Raw genomic sequence first — 22,987 nt, 5'->3', positions numbered from 1 at the left:
GATAAAATCTCTATATTAATATATTAATTCAATCAGCTTTATAAAGGCATTTTGAAACAGCATTTATAAAGCAAACACCAACTCATTTTCATTCTAACATCACGTACGGTTTGAATTGATCTATCAATATAGATATATAGGTCTATATTATTTGATGTTCACTTCATCATTGCCAACCCTATAGTTCTCCTCATCAAGTGCCTCGTTACCTCTACCAAAACGACCATCAGTGAAGGAAACCCAAACCCAAAGAGAAATGTGGATTGAGTGAAAGCAGCAACATTAGTAAAACACATCAGTGACAGTTAAAGGAAAATCGCACAATTGTAAAAGATGCAAAAGTTATGCATTTTTAACGTTTTGATGTTGGTACAACTGGATAAGGGGATACTATAAAAACCGCTTTCAGAAAGTAGGGGGAATGATTACTGCCTTTTAAACTTATGTCAGTATCAGTCAAGTTGATGGAATGTGTAATATTCATGAAAAATGATTTCTTTGTGGAATTCTCTTCATGTTTTCTTTACATTGTTGTCCACACATGACGTCATGGACTCTAGTAGTCTCCTTATCCAGTGATTACAACATGCACCAAAACTATAAAAATGAATAATTTTTGCATTTTGCATTTTGGGTTTTGGTTTCCTTTAATATCAAGCAATCATCACTACCATCATTGCTTCAATTAGATTATAAAACTGAGGGATCGATCACAGAAAAGAGTTCTGTGGGATCGACCATAAACATCATTACTATCATTTCACAACTGGATATCATCTTATCATCGTCATCATCACCATGCTACTCGTATTACCATCGTATACAAATTACCACAAGCAATCTTCCTCCACCATATTGCACTTATCAATACTTTTTTTTTCATGTCACCAATCCATCAACAACTTCACGAAATCTCTTGCATATTTTCAGCTTCATCATTTTCATCAGTCTAAATAAGCATTGCGACTATCAATATATTCCTACTCGATCCCTCCCTTCAATGCCCACATGGCCTAGCACCCTTATTGTAAGTCGATTCAATGAAATGATGAAGATAAATGATAGAATATTAAAACACTGATTTGTTTGTTTGTTTGATTGTTTATAAGAACACTAGCCGCATTCACACGTGTTAGCTGGTTACCGAGCGCGCTCCAAAACTCGAGTTCTTGTTATACTCGTAACATTTTATGAAACTTCATGATCGATATATTAGATATAGAAACAATCACCTGGCATTAACTGGTGTCAGATTCCCAGGTGGGTTCATGAGTTTATGAGTAATACACATTTGTGGAAGCGACTTGAAACGATCGTTTTATAATGTGTTGTTATTTGGCACAAATTAATTTCATTTATTCTAATGGTGAAGGACAACCAAAAGAAAATTAATCTACCCGATATTAGCCAAATTTAAGGTCTTTTCATTAAGTTGGAACATCAACCATCTGTTCAGAGTCACAGACGCTACTTACGCGTTTTTATAATATGCATTTATAGGAAACTGATATACGTTTAAACGATGTTAGCCATCATATTATGGTGTCCTATATAGCTCCATACCAAGCCTGGACAAAAGTACGGAATCTATCAGCAATGTTGCAATATGTGTGTGTGTGTGTGTGTGTGTTTTCTTTTCACCGAAAACTCGAGGGCGGGCGCCTGAAAGTGCAATGATTGCACCTTCCATGCACTTTGTGTGTGTGTCTTTGTGTGTATGTGCGAGTGCGTGCAATGTGTGTTTGTGTGTTTGTGTGTTTGTGTGGGTGTGGTAGGTGTGCAGTACATCGTTACTTGCAAAGTTTCGTGTATGCTAACGTAAAAATCGTAATCAAGAGTTATTCTGAAAGAAAATGAAAGCTAGGTCACAGCTGGTCGTTGTTCACGTCTGAAAAAGTAAACATTCTGGTTATAATCATAAAAGTGTCAGAAATTGTGCACTCTATTGTTAAAGAAAAATGTTTGGTATTCAAACTTCAGCGTGTTTTATGAACACATATCTATATATTCAAGATTGAGCCTGCTGTGACCTAGTTTAGCAACCATGTCATAAAGCATTACAAATTTTTCCCCTTAAACGTGATACAACAATGCTAGCAACTATATATGAATAGGTGGTAGACGTAGATATAAGGTTTAGGACATTTGCAGGAGTAGGGTAGGTTAGATTTTTATCATGATTTGTACCTTGAGGTGCTCACAAGCGCTTTATTAGATCTTAAACTGAAATACTGATAAACCAACTGGCCGCGACTTCAAAATGACGTCAAAATCACGTCCATTTCCCTTGTTCTTGAAGAAAAGGCGTCTTTCAGTTGTATTTCTTGTTTTCTTTTCCAATATAGGTTAAAAAGTCATGAATTGACGTGTAAACGACGTGCTCATGACGTTCTGACGTACATATTGTCTTTAGAATTGTGATTTACACGTCATTAAGACGACTCTTATATGACCACCAATGACGTCTTTTGGACAACTTCCCTTTGAGCAAAAATACGACATATTGACGTCAGTTTGAAACGTTAATGTGACGTCCAGTATCTTTGTTTATTTTCGTCTAAAAGATTTTTTTGACGTCAGTCTCGTCTTTAAATTAGTAATTTACACGTCTTTATGACGTCTTTGTATAACAACCCAGACGTCAGAAAGACGTCACAAATATGTCGTCTTTTAGACGTCATCCATTTGAGCAGAAATACGACTTTCTGGCGTCAGTTAGACGTCTAAATGATGTCTGCTTTCTTTGCTTATTTACGTTAAACAAACGACAATTATTGCGCCTTTCTGAAGTCTAAATAATGACGTCATTTTTATATCTTCCATTTGAACAAAAATTCGTCTTATTGTTGACAGTTTCGACGTCTTTCTGACGACAGTAATGACGTGATAATGTCGTCATTCTCACGACAGTATGTCGCAAAGCAAACTGATATAACTCTAGGCCTAATTATATGACGTTATAAAGACGTCGAAAAACTTACGTAAACATAACGTTAATATGTCGCTAATATAACGTCATAAATACGTCGCAAAACAACGTAAATTTAACGTCATAATACTTCATTGATATGACGTGATAAATACGTTGCAAAACAAACTGATATAACTCTACAAAACTATAATTCGTAGGCCTAATTATATGACGTCATAAAGACGTCACAAAACTGACGTGAACATAACGTTCACATGTCGTTAATATAACGTCATACATACGTCGCAAATCAACGTAAATTTAACGTTATGATACGTCATTAATATGACGTGATAAACACGTTGCAAAAAAACTGATATAACTATAAAACTCTATAATTCGTAGGCCTAATTATATGACGTCACAAAGACGTCGCAAAACTGACGGGAACATAACGTTCACATGTCGCTAATATAACGTCATAAATACGTCCCAAAACAATGTAGCCTAAATTTCACGTTATAATTCGCCGTTAATATGACGTGATAAATGCATTGCAAAGCAACGTAAATTTTACTTCACTTATGCGTCGTAAATACGACGTGAATAATACGTCACAAAATTGACTTGAATTTTACGTCTTTAGTTCGTCGCAAAACTGAAGAAAATTTCACGTTAATACGTCGCTCATATGACGTCATAAATGCGTTGTAAAACAAAGTATATTTTACGGTATTAAGACGTCATTTAAATAACGCTATGAATACGTTGCAAACCAACGTAGATTGCGTCATTAATACGTGTTTATGACGTAAAAATGACGTCGCAAAATTGACGTAAATTTACGTCATCAATATGTCACCAATATTAGGTAATAAATACGTCGCAAAACTGACGTAACACATCAGGAGGTCCATAACATGACGTGATAAATTCGTTTCAAAGAGACGTTGAAATCACGTTATTTTCTGGTCATTTTCAGACTTGCGACAACTTTGACCATGTAGTTGCGACCAAATTGAGACGTCTTTTTGACCTCCGTCTGCTAGCTGGGATGTTCATAAAGTTTGTTTCATCCCTTTCTGCCAATTCAACCGCTCATATGACTACTTTAGTATTAGTGATATATGTTTTTCCTAACCAATTTTTGTGCATTTTCTGCACGCATCCTAATGCATCCAGGCTGTAGAAATCGACAACTTTGCTGATCTGAGATACAACGTCAAACGATCAAGTTCAATCAAGTTCAATCATAGTTTATTTCCAATCGAAGAAAATCAAAACGTAATGCAAAGTATACATATCATAAAATGATATTGTCTACACTTTTACAAAAGGTTCATGTAATATACGAAATAAATTATACGTTGAAATAAACGTTGAAACGTTGAAAAATAAACGTTGAAATAGATGAATTTACAGGTCTGAAACCTTAAGTAAGGGGAAGTCCAAACTAAAGATAACTTCTTAAAAAAAAAAAAAAACCCTTGGCAAATAAGAACATATTATTGGTTAAAGATTGAGGAAAACTTTCTTAAGAAAGGTATCATTCTAATTTTCAACAAATTATAATCGATCAAGAAAATCAGGCACTCTATGACGTTTCCAGCGACTTCCTATACAAGAGAATAGAAAAGAAAGTACATGTATGCAAAATTTCATATTCTAACGTAAAGGCATCATTTACCTTTTGCATATCATGAAACAAAAACCCAGCATTGGTGCTTCAAAGTAGTTCTTAAATGTGCGTTAGGGATAGAAACAACCAATGTAAATATTTGAACCATTATCATCGATGTTATGTATTTTTAGATATATGTGTACAATAGTTAAAATAAAATGTTTCCAGATTAAACCGTCCACAGTTATGGTTTAGTGAGAAAAATAGTGATATCTCCTTATATTTCATGCTTTATTGAAAACGTTTTATATGGTGGGATGTGGAATGACCTACACGTGCATCAAAAGTGATATCTTGAACATTTTTTAAATCACTGTTTTCAACGGTAAACAGGACCTTTAAAATACATGTTTGTATTCCATTTTAAATTCATCCTCTTTAGTAATCACTCCAAATATTGTACATATAACCTCTGTGACATCAGTTCTATTACTTCATCAAAACATCATGGAAAATACATTTCAAATAAATTTCTCAATGATATCTTTACAAATGCCAACGAAGGAGAAAATTATCAAAATACTCTTCATAAATTAAGTGACGAGCACATCAAAACACCACTTTTCTGCGGGGGAGGGGGGCAGAATGAATTTTTGAACACTGTGTAGGTGATTAATTCCTAGTGGAGTCAACATCTTGGTTTCGAACCAATGTTGGCTCAGCCTTATACATGCACGTAGTTATGTCTTGCCACGCTGGACTAACTATTCATGTAAACGTCACATGGATGTTGGCACAATGTTTCATTGAATACTGTCATTGCTTTTAACATGTTTAAACCTTAGATTTTTTATGTGATACAAATGCGATCCTATACACTAACCCTTCACAGAAAGCTGTTAATGCCATCCTAACAGTTGACTAGCAAATTACTATATCATACACTATCTCAGCTGTTGTAAAACAAAAACAAAAGAACAATCGTATGGATATAATTTATACGGTTTTGTCAAAAAACATAGACTTACATTTTTGTACGTTCACACACGTATACACATATACACGCACACACACGCACGTAAATAGCTTTCGAGATTTTTATATATACAATCACTTATTTAGACGTAAAGATGTATTAATCTATATTGTTTAAAAGTTTTATATAGTTATTATAAATCTGATACATATTTACACACTTGTGTATGTTAATGCACACCACACCCAACACAACGTTGATTTATACAGATTAATATTCCTGACAATGACATTGACATTGTATTGCTGTCTATCTCTTGTGTGTTTATTTAAACGTGTGCTCTGTATATTGTATGTATCGATGTAACTTGTATGCATGCTAACAAAACAAATTTCCAGAAACGGACAATAAAATCGATTTGAATTGAATTGAAATGAAATTTCTTTTACCTCACGGCCTATGTACACATCATTATATCAAGCAGCACTATTATCCTACCCCCCCCCCCAAAAAAAAAAAAGAAAAAAAAATCATTCGTGGCTTGTCAACGGACACCACCTGACGCTCACTCCACTTTTGAGGCTGCCGCGTAAGGCAGCCCATAAATAATCTGAACACAAGTGATCGCTGTCAGTGAAAGTGACCAGTGATTTGTACCTTTGATTGAAAAAGGCACCCTCCCGTGTACCAGGGAGGTGAGAGAATTTTAGTCTCACCTCCCTGCTAATATACCAGCAAGGTGAGTCACCTCCCTGCTTATGTTGTACACGATATACCGAGTGCTGAGTTTTGTAAAATGATATACTTGCTAAACGGCTTGCTCATGTGAAACGTCTTCGAATAAAGCTCCAATTTACCATGTACGACTTGTGTCCTCACTTCTCATTTTCCTCTGGAACTTCGATTAATGGGAACGTGTTACTGTTGAGTGTATACTTGCAGTGCGAACAGAATAATACACACAAAAAAAAACTTTAAAAAAATGATATTCTTCATTAGAATTTCATTGATATCAGGCCCATGTTTACAATGAAATTAATTTAAACAAAAATAAGCAGCTGAATTCTTATCTCTTGTGCTTCTAAATCACATTTTTCTTACACACAGTACAATATAGGCCTATATACAAATCATACCATGCGTAGCGTATTACTTGACACAGAATTCTGCATGAATATCTCAGAAAAGGCTTTCTGATTACTTAGTAACTTCAAGCCAATCCATATCTGCCTTACGCACACACTTGTGCTGCTGAGTCACCTTCTTTTTTAAACACACACACACACGCACACACACACACACCTACACACAAACCCGTTGTTATGTTTGAAGGGCGTGCCATTCACATTCGAATCTCATTCTGTGTTAACAGACTACCATGCCAGTGGTATATGTGTACATACTGTTCAGCAGTACAGTTAAGTCCAAGCGCATGCGTACAAAACCAGCCAAGTACACTGATAGTCTTTGCTCAAGTGACACAATTGGCAATTTCGACGCGTTAGGGTTACGGAAAAAAAAATCGCCCCGGGGCACCCCTTATAAGGAGTCTCCACGCTTTTTTGCAATGCAACGCGAAAATGAAAGGGCTGCGGCAATTCGCTTGATTATGTCCATAAAGCTTCACAAGTTTCCTAGTCACTCACGGAATTTGAGCAAAATCGGTTCGAGGCATCATATCTAAAATCATGGATTTAAATGCGATGTCAAACGACCCATGCGAATGCTGAAATGCGAGTGATTACTGGCGTGAGTGTCGCCAGGCGCGGCGGCGCGGCAATGCTTGAGTGCAGACACGTGGCGACTGACTACTAGTCGCGTGGGTCGGGGGTGCTACAGTCGTGCTAGCTAAACCAGAACTCTGACAGTTGGGCCTAACACCTCTAGACTCTATCTCTATCAGTCAAAATGTTAGAGCGTTTCTAAATCTTATTAGGACAGTCTACTTTTGCAGTAGGCCTAGACTAAATAAAGTTTTCTTTCTTCTTTGGCATCTGGTTTTTTATTATGTTTTTTTTTTTACTTTTGAATAGTGTTCATTATATTTATTGCAGAATGTCTGTGAAGACTGACTTGCAGTGCCTGGTTGAGTGCTTGAAATATCGTCAAGATGATCCCGAAAGAGAAAGGGATACTCTGCTGACCATAGCATCACTCTGTTCTGGATCAAGTAAGACTCTTTTATACTGACCTTAAACTCCCTCTGGGTTCTAGTACTTCTACATGTATCTTGCATCACAAAACTCACAATAACTCATGCAGATCAGACTTAAACTCTTTTATTTCTGGTACTAGATCTGAAAGTAAAAATGTCCTACTCCTAGGTCAGCCATATTGACCCTTTTTTTTTAAAGACAATATTTTCTGATGTTCTAGTACATCTAACGTTAGATCTATCGATCTAAAAAGGCTTCAGATATCTAGACCTGTAACAAGTAAAATGAAAGTGGTGATTGAAAATTTTTTTGACCTGCAGTCTGATGACATTTCATTTCTGCTGCGCGCAGTCTTCTACAGTAAAGTGTACAAACCCTATAAAATCTTTATTAAGCAGTCGTATAGGGGTAATCTTAAAATTTTGACTGTCAAATATCAGGACAACCTGATTTATTATTAAGCCTGCCATTATCTGGTTATGGTTGCTATGGAAGCTTTAGGGCAAGTCCAAGACAAGGTTCCCTCAGAAGGCAAAATTTCATCTTTGCTCAATATTGACATGTTTGGTGTAATTTTGAATCTTATGAGTTTAAGTTTTGATTTCCATGGAGGAAAAAAAGATTTTATTTAAATTTATGCAAAATTCCAAGGGCTTCATTTGCATAAATGTGAAATACAGCGTTACGTATGGGACATTTACAAAATTCATATCTATTCAAAGGAAAGCAGATATTCGATTAATATTTGGACATAAGAAGTTCATCAAATAAATTAACTTGGTATGAAAAATTTGGGATTATGCAAATGATTATGCAAATTAGCTCGTGTCCTATCACGAGATGTCCCTTACGTAACAAATTGAGGTCATTTTTTAGGTTTCTGAAAATTCTAAGGTTTTCTGAGTGCCCTTCTGGAAAGTTCTAATTGTTTAAAAAAGTTAAATACCTTAAAAGAAAAAATAGTAAAAGAAATATTTTTTATCAAGCAATCAGATAATGTTGAATATGGGACAAATGCGTTATGTATAAGACATCCTCATACATATTGCATGTGAATGCATGTAGCTAGCTGGGAAGCTCTCTCAGTACACAAATGGTCAATCATCCTGCAGAAAGCATCCCAACTTTGCAGCTACTTTTGAGTTATAGACATTTTAAACAATACATGTACTTGACTGAGCAATTTTCAGAAAGGGGGAGGGGAATATGGCAAACTACACAATGAAAATCAGCATTAAAGGGATGGTATAGTTTTCGTAGAAATGGGGATTCGGTTTTCAACATTGCATTTACGTGTATATGAATTATTAAAGAGCATATGATTCTACGAGGAATTCAAACTTCTTTTGGTGAGGATCAAATTTTAAATGGCTGAGATATAAAAAAAAAATAAAACAAAACAAAGTAAAATGAAGTGGTCCTAATAACAAGTGGGACCCATATTTTATTAGGACACCACGTTTCTGGATATCTCAGCCATTTCAAAATGGATTTTAGTCTTGTTATCTTTGAATTCCTCTTAGAATTGTATGCTCTTTAATATTTCATAAAAGAAGTGTTAATTATCTTATAAAAGTTGAAATCGGAATCCCCATCTGAACCAGAACTCCCTTTAAGTAGAGACCTCTGATTTAAAGGGTACTGAAACCGAATATACAAGCAGATTGAAAGACTGCAGTTTAACTATATGGGGTACTGTTCACCACACAATGTAGAGCTCCAGCTGCATTGTGTGTTACGCCATTTCCTGACCCACTTCATCTGACACACTCTTTCTGACACACTTTTTTTGCCATTCATTTCGTACACGGGGCAGTTTTCATGAGACGGGCTCTGTTATTGGCTACTGTGCTAATGAATATCCAACAGCCTTACGATTTCTTTTTCATAATGAGTCACTCGGTCTGATTCTGTGTCTGTGATTGGCTTTTAGCTATTGACTTACGCGTGGTATCGTGATATCGATCTCCTCAAGGGGGTCCATGACGATATCTGATTACCTGTGTGCGTGTGTGTGTCGAATTGCGTTTTAGTGTCAGTGAGTGTGGCAGAACTTCTGCAGGTCTCCTGTCCATTTCTCTCTCTTTTTCTCTCTTTTGCTTTCGTATCATCTTATCTCTGTTATTCTTAGAGTACAATCGTATTACCACAAGTGTTTTTTCCCCATTTTTGAAGTGATTATCTCGTTTGCAACAATTTAGAGGTGAGTTTTTGTTCGAGTGTTTGTTGAGTTTTTGTATTGAACACGATGTAGATTATCTACGTGTGTGCGAGAACAGTCATACTTTGTGTGGTACCCACTCGTTTGTTTTTCGTGTGCATTTTTACCGTACAGTGTCTTCATTGTTCGCCTTCCAAGCAGCGGGTTTTCACCCTAGTTTTCTTCAACGTAGTTTTTTACCTCAAATTTGTTTGCGGTGCAAGATGTTCAGTGTATTTTTTTCTACTGTAAAATGCCATCGTTGATGATCTCCATGTATTCATTACTAGTTTTCCACCTCCGTTTCATTTTGTGTACAACTAACATTGATCTAAAGTCTAACGCAGTTAGCTACAAAGTCTGCGATGTCTGTACGTTTGCTGATCAAGATGTGTTTTTTGTGAGCTGGGAGTGACTATGGTGGGAATGATATTCAGGGTTTTGCTGTGGTTGAGATGATAGTGATGATGATCATAATGATTCTGGTGATGATATACGAACCCTTTTGATGATGCAGTTTATTTCGTGTGACCATGACGTTGATGATGGCGAGAACGACACGAGTAGCCTAGCCTAGGCCAAGGACGAGAGTGACACTGTCCACGGGGGCTGTTGCTCGCTCATGCACAGGAGTGGTCTAGAGACCTGCATTTCATCATTTTCTTTAAAACCTTTTGGTTGTTCACTTGGGTGAGTGCTCCAAAAATTCGTTTCTCTAAAGAAACTCAACCAAAAGCTTGACAATAAGGTTGCACCAGGGCTACTCTTTAGTAAATATTAGATCTAAATGGCGATGCTAATTTAGTTTTCATTTAGAACTCGATGATATCCCATTTTCTTTGCTCATTTTTCAAATAATAAATTATTTAGAACTGTACTTAAATTCTGATGTACTGCATTCACCATTGTAAAAATCAATAAAAAAGAGCCCGCTGAGCAGGTGTTTCATTCTATCCTTTTCATTTCCTCCCTATCGTGTTGGTTTCCTTCCTGTCACTTCCTTCTTAGTTTGACCCTGGATGGAAGAAAAAAAAATCCCATCTTGCCATGTAAAGACAGAACACACATACCATCATGAAATATTATGACATTAGAATAGTTTTAAAAGATTATGTACATCATCAAAATTCTTGTGCGTGAAAATAAATAATAAATGAAAGGTGATTTCTTACAAAGCAGTTCTTTCAAATGTCCAACAGCCTCAGAACAGCTTCGATAATGAAGCTAGTGAAATCTGAAAACTATCGTCATGGCAACAAGTGATATTGATAGAGAATTCTGCAAAAACTGTCACAAATTTGATGTTTACATTTGTCTAGTTTTATTGGATTAGGTCATGAAACTATAAATGCCACCGATAAAATCACAATCGCTCTCAATTTGAACAGAGGCAGTAGGGTAGGAATGACTCAGCAAACAGCTGATTATTTATGCGTCGTATCCATGGGCAACTGCGGGGTAACTGCAAGAAGACGCACGAAGTTTAGACTTGAGTCAAGAACTATAATTTATTATTAATTTTTATTCAAAATATTTTTTTCTTTGGATTGCAAAAAAAAAGTCAAAATATTTCATATTACGCTTCTAAAATGTATTATGAATATATGAAGTATTTTTATGGTGATTTCATGAAGAATTAGAATTATTATGAATATATTATAAATACTAGACGGGCTGAACAATGAAGTCTAATTTTGCCCCAAGAATTTGCAGCCCACCGTACCTGCTGGTGGTGCATTCCTAGCGTTCTTGCCGCACTCTCCCAGCCACGTGCACGCATGCATGCAACGGTCACATAGAGTACACGTTTAGCTACTTCACCGATCTCACTCCTGATCTCTTGCAAAACTTTCACAAGTGCAGAAAATTCTCTCGAAACTAAGCCAGACATGAATTTGGAACATACATTACAGTGTCAAGACCTTTTCAGTGGACTTTGATTTCGCTATTTGTCTGTTTAGCTCTTGAATGTACGACTTCTTACGTCCGATTTGTTTTTTAACTCACCACGTGGTGCTGTTTTTTTCAGCCCCATGCTTCCTCCATATGCACACATGTTGTAAACACACACAAGCCACCGGCACCGCGATCGAAGTTTGAGCGATAGCGATAACATGTGTGGAGCAGACATGCGGATTTCAGCACAGATGAGTAGTTGAACGTATCACGATTGTAAAACAAATATTTTTCTATGTCTCTGCCAATTTGAATTAGGTTATCTAAGCATAGATCGATTACGATTTTATTCTAAAATAGATTAGCTATTTTTTCATAATTCCTTCACAGTTTATTATATCTTTTCATAAAATTCACATGAATAGTGCTGTACTGAGTCAACTTAAGTGCACATTCCCACAAGTGTACATGCATCATCCCTCCTGTCGTGGGAATGACACAGGCAGTTTTTCAATGACGTATGAATACCCTTCGCGTGTAGATCGTGCCGTAGGGAAGATCGCGCCCAAGTTCACTGCCGACTTACTAGGCAGGCACGAAATTACAGATTACACAGAGGCCCAAGGGTACTGGAAGCGCACGTAGTAGCAAGACCTACACGTGGATGAGGTTAGAAATTGCCGCGCGCCTCCAGCTCACCAGCTCCTGGCCGCCTCTTATTGGCCGGCTTTGAGCGCGACGTTCGACAAGCCATACCATAGTCTTGAATATTCATTAGCACAGTAGCCAATAACAGAGGCCGTCTCATGAAAACTGCCTCGTGTACAAAGTGAATGGCAAAAAAAGTGTGTCAGAAGGAGTGTGTCAGATAAAGTGGGTCAGGAAATGGCGTAACCCCTGCATTGTAGCCATAACACATGTAGGTGATGATAATGAAGCTCTTTGAATAATTCAAATGAGTGTTTCTTGCATTTTTTTTTATTGCAAGTGGTAAACAAATTGTCCTTATTCAGTTACCAGTACTAGTAGTTAAGTAACCACAAAAATCATAGGTAATAATACATACTGAGGGGTGACTCGAATCAACGACCTGATTGCTAGACAGACATCATGGGGTTCCACATAGCAGGTATTGCATATTTATTAAAATTAATATTTCTTTGGTCGAGTTGTTTTTTTTGTTGAAACTGAATGGCAAACTGCCCTTCTTCAATGGAAGTAACCACTTTATTATTCAAATTTTAAGTACCGTAAAACGGGGTGAATAGGGACAATTTTAATCTTGTCATGATTGTATTTTTTTCCATGCAGCCCAAAGACTCGATCTTATGTGGGGATTTTATGTCCACCTAAAATACGTTTAATTTGGTATTATGAAATGAAATAAATATTAGGGGGGAAAATCATGTTTCTTAATAAAATGGTGCTGTCCTTGACCCAGAATTCGGGGTCAACAGGCACAACGCTAGTTTTGATCCAAAAAAAAAAAAAAAGTTGTTTAGAGGCAGTTTTTCCACTCCATCCAAAAGATTTGATTAAGGGAACACCTATAAGAGAGTTTAAATATAATACAAACATTTCAGAGCAATCTGTTCCATTGTTAAAATCTTTAAAAAAAATTGCAACAGCCCAACAAAACGAGCTGACATACAAAAATGTGACCCATCAGGTCAAAGGTTAAGATTGGAAAGTAAGTCAAAACTATACTAATCCTTTGAATGCACTCAAATATTAACCCGCTTCTTCAAGTGGCAAATCGTGATGTATAATGTTATTCAAACACTCTAGATTCAGTGATACTTAACTCTAATGATGTTGGGGTATTTTGGGAGTTCTTACAGTAATTGTAATCTGGCACCTGAAGTATGGGTCTGACCCAAACAGATGTGTTAATGGCATTGAAACATGCAGAAGATAAAGAAAAGGGTCATGAAATACATGTGCAAAAGTCCTAGCCTGTCTTAGGTAGTGAAAAAAAAAAATTCCTAGAGGGTGGGTGGGGGATGGGGTTCCCAGACCCTGCCCTAGTTAGGGTTAAGACAGCAAAGTTCACTCTCATCTATGAATACAAAAGTGAAGCCACATATCTCAAGATCTTATTGCTCTTTTGTCAATAGATTTAGAATGAAAATTCATACTTTTGGAAATAGCTGGACATAAACATTTCAGGGCAATTTATAACATTATAGTAATCAATCATACAGAAAGTTTAAAGGGCCAATCAAACGACGCCATGGTGTCCCTATCACCCCATTCTAACTGATTTTTTGCCGAAGAGAAGAAAAAACATGCTGTCATAAATTCCTGTTGGAATAATTATTTCCAATTCTAAGGTGTGGTGTAGGACCTAACAGGCTAGGTTCATGCATATTTTCAGCGAATTTCATTAATCAATGGCCACAGGAGCAGAAAAGTTTTGACCACCCTGATTTTTATGCCTCCGCCACGAAGTGGTGCCGGAGGCATTATGTTTTCGGGTTGTCCGTCCGTCCGTCCGTCCGTCCGTACGTACGTCCGTACGTCCGTCCGTCCGCTTTCGTTTACGCGATAACTTGAGTAATATTTACTGGAATTTTACCAAACTTGGTCCAAGTATGAAGTATGATGGGGCAATTATTTTATTAGATTTTGGGTGAAATCGGCTAAAGGTCAAAGGTCAAAGGTCAAGGGCAAATCATGAAATTGTATCCGTTTACGCGATAACTCGAGACTGGATGGAGTAAATTTCACCAAACTTTGTTGGAGGATGATGTATGATAGGACAATTACTTGAGTAGTTTTTCAGTGAAATCGGACAGAGGTCAAAGGTCAAAGATCAAGGTCAAATCCTAAAATTTATCTGTTTACGTGATAACTCAAAACTGGATGAAGCAGCTTTCACCAAACTTGGTCCAAGAATGATGTATGATGGGAAAATTAGTTGATATGATTTTAGTGACATTGGCAAGAGGTCAAAGGTCAAAAGTTCAAGGTCAAATGTTGCAATTTCCCCCATATCTATGCAATGCCCAAAGGTATTTTCTTGAAACTTGGTGTGGACATGTACTACTGCGTAAAGATTCTCCAGAGAGAGTTTCATGTCATAAGGTCAAAGGTCAAAAGGTCAAAGATTAGGTGAAAATGTTGCAATATCACTTTTCTCGCAAATGGTTCAATGTATCTTCGTGGAACTTGGTACATACGCATGTACTGACTGGCAGGGATTATCTAGGGAATTTAGGGGTTATGGGTCAATAGTCAGGGGTCAAAGGTCAAGGTCAACTCCTCAAAATTTTATTATTTCCCTCATATACTAGTATATGCAATGCTTGCATTATTAGTTTCAAAACTTATTACATGCATTACCTAATGGAGATTCTCTTGGAAATTTCCAGCCAGAAGGTCAAAGGTCAAAGGTTAAGGGTCAAAGGCCAGGTTTCAATGCCCCCCCCCCCCCCCCAAAAAAAAAAAATCCATTTTGTACCGTCATTACACTCTTTCTTCATACCTTGGAAATTACTCAATGCATAAACTTATACAAAGGTCTGTCAGAATTCAAGTAAAAATTCTCAATTCCCCAAATATGTGTACCTGCACTCTTAAAAAATTAAAGCAAACTCAGTTCAAGACATTTCTGACAAACCTGTCATTTCAATATTTTGCCAGTTACGTGAAATTGTCATGGATCACACATTGTGAAGACATTGTACTATACGCCTATTGGGAGAATCGTGCATTATGGCGGAGGCATCAGTCGCCATAGCGACATTTCTAGTTTGTGATATTTTTGAAAACTTTTTATTTGGACCTCCTGTGCCCTTAAAGATTTTTTTCGCATCAGGTGGACCACTTTCTGGACATTGTGGGATGGTCCTTCCATCCTGTGATAAAAATGAGACAAAAAGTTCAAGCAAATATGAAACATGCAGATTCAAAAAACTTTCCTCGGTTTTGTCCCTTAGATTCACCTTGCTGCCCCTGTTCACCCCGTTTTACGGTAGTATCCTGATAAAAATACAGGGCATGCATATACTCGGGTGGGTCATAAAAATATAAAATATGATTATTACGGTTAATATTTGGGGAATATTGTTCCCTTGACAATCTGGATCAGTATTTGAGTAATTTCAACTGATTTTGCTTCAATAATTATGCAAAATATCCATAAACATGGTTCTCCACACCCCAAATGAATGCGGGACAAAGTGTCCCATACGTAACTGTCCCATGCGTAACACGTCATGTCTGTCTTTGATTCGAACATGTAATTAGAGCTTTTTGCCTCATGACATGAAACTTACCTCTGATAATTTTGAGTGTTGTTACTTTCATCACATTGAGTTTCAAGTTGTAGAATGAAATACTTTCAGAGAGTTTAGAGGTTGAAAAAAAAATGTAAAAAAACAAATTTTTGTGGTCCCATACGTAACCTCATTTAGAATATAATTATCAAGGTAATTTTTCTCCATTTTTGACATGATTATTCTCCTAGATATCAATCACAATGGTAAAGTTCAATATGATCAAAGGCCATTAACACTATTTTTCAGGTCATAGAAGTCTCTGAATGTCCCATAAATATATGTATACGCTCGTGTTATCTTGGACTTGCCCTTTAGATCCCATTTTTGTATGGGTCAACCCCACTACATGTATCTCGTCACAATTGTGAAATTTTGAGTTTGCTAACTACTGTAGGCCCTATACTGCATTTTGAAGAAATTAAACAGTGCAGTACTGCAGAACATGACTCGTGAATCTCATGTGTTCAGTGGCATTTGCTGTTGAATTTGAAAGCAGATTTTCAGGTAAATACCGGTGAATGCAGAACTAGCTAAAAGCACTCTGAAGCGCATACCTCTGCAAAGCAGGTTTTTTTCACCGAGCAGGTTTTTCCACCACTGATCTTGTTCGAGCTTCCATAGAGATCAGTGCTGAAAGTAGCCCACTTTCCTAATACAAGAGCTCGCACCTTAGTGCACGCATACAAACCTCAAATACATGCAGCTTGAACTCCCAAGTTCATTGACCCTACCTGACTAAATATCAAAAATCCTTCATAAATTCCATATATAGATTTCCAGATCTCTACCAAAATTTAATCATTGTGTCATTTTCAACCTTTCCTGCAAGTTTCATCTAAATCCGGTCACTACTTTTTTTTTTAGTTATTTTGCACACAGACAAACAAACAAACCAATTTCACCCCTTTATTTCATGTGAGGACTCAAAAAAAAAAAATGAAACTGGCCAGGTAAGTCAATTTTGAGTTTTTCATATTTTTTGAAAGAGCTATTCTTCTTTTACATTATTCCTACATGTAAGTTTAGGATCATAAAATGAAGTGGAAAGTGTGTTTTCAGCATTTTTCTACAAGTTTTTATCTTTGTAGTGAAGTGTGATCAGTTATGTCTTAGAGGCCCCTTTTCATTTCTTGAAAATTCTTTGCACACACTTCACTTTCAACTCTAATAACTTTTGACAGAGTAATGGTACTGTTTTGAAAGTTTGCATATGGGCAGAATATGTTAATAGAGCATGCTCAATTTGAACTTAATCTGACAATCTCTTCATTGTTGATGCTCTGGTAGTTAACATCGTCCCATTCATCGCACAGTTAGCACGGCTTGGTAAAGATTAAAAAGCGTTTGATTAGACCCTGTACTTCAGAGCCTCTTTTCTCAGTTCACACTTTCTCAGAGAGTGTTTTCATTTCAATATTAAGATGGGCTAGGAGAGTCAATTTTAATTGAGTTATACATGATGCACCATTTTAAAGCATAGAATCTGCTCTTTCAGAATCTGCCCTTAACTAAAACTTCATGTCTGCATATGGCGACTTTTTGTTGGTTTTGTGATGCAGGGTCACATAATGGTCTTGCAATATTTCCTGGTCATTTTGTTATATTTACACATTCAAACATATCACAGTTGTACAAATGATGTGTAAAATAATTTTCCAGTTATAATTATTTGAATTGAACTTGTGGAGTGGAATTCTACATCATGCATAAAGTTTACTGTTTATCCGATCCTCCTAAAGGTGAGGCCCAGGATTTTCTCCGAACATGTGGTGGACTGACTTACATCGTAAATATCCTGAGTGCGGCAGAGGACAATGATATCAAAGTTGCCACTTTGTATACACTGGGATGTGCTATTGAAAGAAATGGTAATGGAGGTAGTTCAAGATCATGTCTTTCTCCTTATTTATTGGTTTTCCCTGAAGTAAAGATGGCTTTATGGCATGGCAAATTCCAGCTTTAATATTCAATGGGCTTCTTGGCAAGATACTTAAGAATATTGCTAAAAATGCTTTATTCTCTTCAACATCCACATATTTCTACCTGATATGTTATGTCAATGTATAAATGACAGTAAATTGAAGTCATCACAATGACAACTGGACATACTATAAAACATTTTCGCATACATGGCATTTTCACAAATTTCCTGAGGAGCCTGGATTCACGAAAGTTAAATGCATGCAAAAGCTTTCGTCTACACATTGCATTGAATACCAGTGGCAATTCATGAAAATTTCATGCGAAAGAGGCCATGCATCGGCTCCAATTCGCCAAAATTTAATGTATCTATTTTTACTGTACTCGGGCTATAAGTTTGCTACCATTTAAAGTCCTCTCTAAAGGTTTTACAAACATATTGTATGGATCTTTCTACAAACAGAAAAAACACAGAAAAAATACATTTTGTCATTTTATGTAGAAGGAAGGAAGGTATTATTTATGTTTTTGTCTAGTTCTTGTAGTAGTGTGAATCAATGACCCATTTAAATACCTATTTTCCACGAGAAATTCCAGTCTAGAAAATATTTATTCAATTTTATGTAGTACTTCTCTGTTTTGTTTTAATCATGCCCATTTTCTGTGTACTTTCATGCAGTTTTCTCTCAGTCCAGACTTTGCTCGGAGGCAATGTTCAAATTCCTCTACTGCCAGCTTAGCAGTGTGAAGGCAACTGTCAAACTAAGGAGATCATCAATCTTTCTTCTCATGTGTCTTGTCACCAACAATGGTAGGCACATATTTTGCACCACTGAATTTCTGTTTCACGTAATGTTTGTCACAGGGCATGACATCTATACTAATATGGTATCACATTTCTATTATTCTACTGAAACCCAAAGGCAAAGGGCAAGCCTTCGTAAGAACGACTCACTGCCTGGACTCTCTTCTACAGCTCTTCAGGTTAGTGTGGACGATTTTTATTATTATAACTTAAGTTTTACTGTGCTGTGTTCAGTGATTGGCACATGTGCTGCAGGACTATATTTGCCAGTTGTCACAAATGTCTGGAAAGTACTTGTCGATGAATCAATAGACATTACCTAATCCATATTATTCCTACAACATATCAACAGTGTGTCGCCATGACTATCTGTTGGACTGAGACACAATTGCTACTCTGGAGTGTGCTAGATAATCCATAGGGTCAAGTTGGGAAGGCTCAGTGAATACCGATGAAAAAGCTTTAATAGCAAGTCAAAGAGATGGTATAGTATTGGAGATGAGGGCTTTTAACTTTTTGTGAGATACCAAGAAACCACTTAGAAATAGTACAGAGCATACTATTTAAAAGAAATTCAAAGCTTATTTGATGAAAATCGGGTTTTGGAATGGCTGAGACATCCAAAAACAAAGTAAAACAAAGCAACTGTAATAAAAGGCGGGTCCCACCTTATATTAGGATCCCTCTCTTTTGGATATCTCGGCCATTTCAAAACCAATTTTCATCAAATAAACATTGAATTCCTTTTGTAGAATTACATGTTCTTTCATATTTTATAAGAGATTTCTCAATCTCTCACCAAAAAATGTTAGAAACATGTAGTTAGGTCTTAACCAAAACTGTACAATCCCTTTAAAAAGCTAAGTGCCTTGGCATGTAGAGACTCAAAAAGAAATTACCCCCAAAGTTAGTTGTATGGTAAAAATCAATGAAATAAAGGTAAGCGGTCAGTGCATGTTGATAAAAATCTGACAGTTTTTAAACAGTAAATGTGACCATGCAGCACAAAGCCAACAGAAAGTTGCATGCACTGATTTCGTGTGAGGACTCGGGTGAAACGGGTCAACCTAGTCAATCTTAAGTTTTCTATATATTCTGAAAGAACAATTCTGTGTAATTCTAAGGTTTGTGATCATAAAACAAACAGGAAATTGTGCTTTGAGGAGTTTTTCTAGAACACTTTTTTTTTTTAAATAGTGTGATTAGGTGTGTCTCAGAGTCCCCCTTTCATTTCTTAAATAAAAACCTTTACACTTTCACTTTCAACTCTAGCAATTTTTGAAAAAGAAAATGATGCTGCTGCTTTGAAACTTGGTATTCCTCCTGGTGGATAGAATTATATACCGTATACGAGGAATGTTTGCGTGCATTCTAGTGTCTCGAATTTCGTTAGAGCCAAGAATCGCAAAATTAAAATGCACGCAAAAGTTCTTGTCTACACTATATGAATTGAATGTTAGAGGCAACTCGTGAAAATTGCATGCCTCGAAAATATCTTGTTTTACTTTGATAATCCCTTCATTGGGCCATAGGATCTATGCATAAAAGGTAGCAATTGCTTCAAGCACACGCACAAGCTTGTCAAGGAAAGATCAAGCTCAAAAAATCGCTAAGATCCATTACACGCATAATCTTTTGCTTGTACTGAAACCTTTTGTTTGCCCTGCACCATGGCGTAAATCGCGGGGGGGGGGGGGATGGCGGGGGGGGGGGATGAATCTCCCCCCTTCCCCGAAATGGAGGAGGGGGGATGGCTTGTACAATTATCCCCCCCCCCCCCCCTGAAATTTGAGGGGGAAAATGGAGGGAGCAGAAATGTGATTGAATCAATTTTGGCATATTGCATGACGTTCGTATGCCCGCCTTCAGACAGGTAACAGAGCTGAACAGTATTCTATCTTGTAGAATAATGTACAGTGTATACATAATTTTCTCAAATAGTCAAATAGTATAGGCCTACGTGTAAACATGCTATGACAAGAGCAACTCGGGACCATCTGCAAATTATGTACGAACACAAACAAACTTAATACACTTTAGATTGACAGATTTTAAAATGTTTCATCTAAAGTGTGCACCAGGTCTGTTACTTCAGTTTGCAAAAGTTCCGTGGGTGGGAGATATCTAGATACTTTCAGTTAACCGAGGGTTCCCCCCCCCCAAAAAAAAAAAGGAAAAAAAATAATAATAATAATCATGTACACTTCTGGGATTTAAATTTTCCCAGATTACCTCATAAATGTGTTTCGAGATATTTTCATCTGAATTCTAAAAATGCAAAGGCACCCTCTGTGAAGGGGCGTGGAGGGGGGGAGGGGCAAACATATCATTTTGATCTCCAGTGATTCCTGAAATGAGGAAAATTTTCTTGCGTTTTCTGATAGAAAACTGTCCAAATATCTTATCCAAAGTGTGCACGACATTGCAGAATTTCAATTCTGAAAATGCAAAAAAAAAAAAATAAATAAATCTCGCGTGACACCGAAAGGGGAGGGGGTATCCCCCTCCCCTTCCGGTCCTTTTCCTTTTTTCTTTTTTATTTTTTTCTTTTTAAATTGACAGATTCCAAAATGTTTTATCTGAAGTGTGCACCAGGGGCCCGTTGCATAAAAGTTACCATTATGGTAACTTTGCCATCCAATGGTAACTTCCATGGAATTCTTGATTTTGATTGGCTGTTGAGTATTGTTGCCATGGTAGATACCATTGGATGGCAAAGTTACCATAATGGTAACTTTTATGCAACGGGCCCCAGGTCTGTCACTTCAGTTACAAAAAAGAACACAAAAGATCCACCGCGGGTAGGAGCTAGGGGATATCTTCTTTCAATCAACCCTTTCCCCGCTTTGTTTCCCATTAAAAACATTAGTGCACTTTGGGGATTGACAGCTTTCCGAATTTTCCATTAAAACTTTTCACTTGTATTTGTATTCTAAGAATGCAAAAGCCCACTCGTATGCGGGGACGTCGATATTGGAGGACGGGGGGGGGGGGGCAAACATGTCATTTTGTCCCCCAATAATTCCCGAAATGGGTAAAATTTTCTTGCGTTTTGTTTAAATATCTTATCCAAAGTGTGCACCAGATTGCTGGATTTCAATTTAAAAAACTGCAAAATCTTTCGTGCTTGGGAGGGGGATACCCCCTCTCAAACCCTCCTCCTCTGTCTGTGCCCCTTTCCCGAGCCCTAGTACACTTTTCAGATTTACAAAAAATTCTGAATAATTCTGAGTGCACAAGATTTATCACTTATATTCCGAAAATTCGAAAGTTTTTTCATGTACAAGGGGAATATCTACTTTTAATCTACCCTTTCCTCGCTCACTTCCCCCATCACAGATCAGTTTTTTTTTTCCAAATATTCCATCAAATATGCGTATACCATATATCTCAATTTCACCCAAAGCCAAAAGCTCTCTGATACGGGAAGGGTGGTGATAGCACTCGCCCACGCCTTCTCCCTGCTCACCCGTCCCCTCCCCCCCCCCCCCCATGCATACAAGTAGACTGTGGCTACACTTTGAACATAGACGGTTTTCTAAATATGCCACAAAATATGTGCACCAAAACGTTTAATTATGCAATCAGAAGATACAGAATCTCCCTCGTGTAGGAAGGGGGGGGGGAAGGGCTTATCCCCTCCCACCTTCTCTGATTGACAAATTTCCAGATATTCCAACAAAAGTGTGCACCAGATTGTTGAATTTCAGTTCTAAAACTGAAAAAAAAAAAGCTCCCTCGAATATGGGAGACATATCTTGCCACCCTCCCATTGATTGCTCCCCTCTATAGACTTAGTACACTTTTGGGAATGACAATTTCCGAATTTTCCACAAAAAGTGTGCTTCAGATCGCTTTATTTCAATTATAATAACGCAAAAGCTCCGTCGAGCATGTCGAGTGGGAGGGGGAATCGACCTCCCACACCCTCCCCCTAAGCTCTACCTCACTAAACTTTGTACATACCCACAGATGATGCACACTCGGAATAAGACCTAAATTCCATGATTTTAAAAAAGCCCTATTCATTTCTTCAATTATTTATTTTTTTTTTTTTTTTTGGGGGGGGGGGGTATTGCATCAAAAGTTTGCACCAGATCGCTGAATTTCAGGTCTGAAAATGCAAAATCACCTTCTTGTGGTAGGAGAAATGCCCCTTATCTACACCCTTTTGTGCTTGCTTTTTCTGTTTGAATTGCAGACAGCGTACATGATAATC

At 37.1% G+C, this 22,987-nt stretch overlaps 1 protein-coding gene across 1 annotated transcript in view; it reads left to right on the top strand.

Annotated features, from left to right (window-relative positions):
• The window catches only part of LOC140246121 (uncharacterized), a 53,622-nt gene that overhangs the window by 3,240 nt on the left and 27,395 nt on the right, over positions 1-22,987 (top strand). Inside the window, exons 2-5 of the mRNA XM_072325558.1 lie at positions 7,563-7,678; positions 17,783-17,911; positions 18,643-18,774; positions 18,887-18,947. Of these exons, the coding sequence (XP_072181659.1) occupies positions 7,564-7,678; positions 17,783-17,911; positions 18,643-18,774; positions 18,887-18,947 (437 nt within the window). The 5' untranslated portion in view covers position 7,563. The remainder of the gene's footprint in view (positions 1-7,562; positions 7,679-17,782; positions 17,912-18,642; positions 18,775-18,886; positions 18,948-22,987) is intronic.

The sequence above is a fragment of the Diadema setosum genome, chromosome 2, assembly GCF_964275005.1.
Source record: "Diadema setosum chromosome 2, eeDiaSeto1, whole genome shotgun sequence".
NCBI classification, from domain to species: domain Eukaryota; kingdom Metazoa; phylum Echinodermata; class Echinoidea; order Diadematoida; family Diadematidae; genus Diadema; species Diadema setosum.
This window is presented reverse-complemented; position numbering and strand designations above follow the sequence as displayed.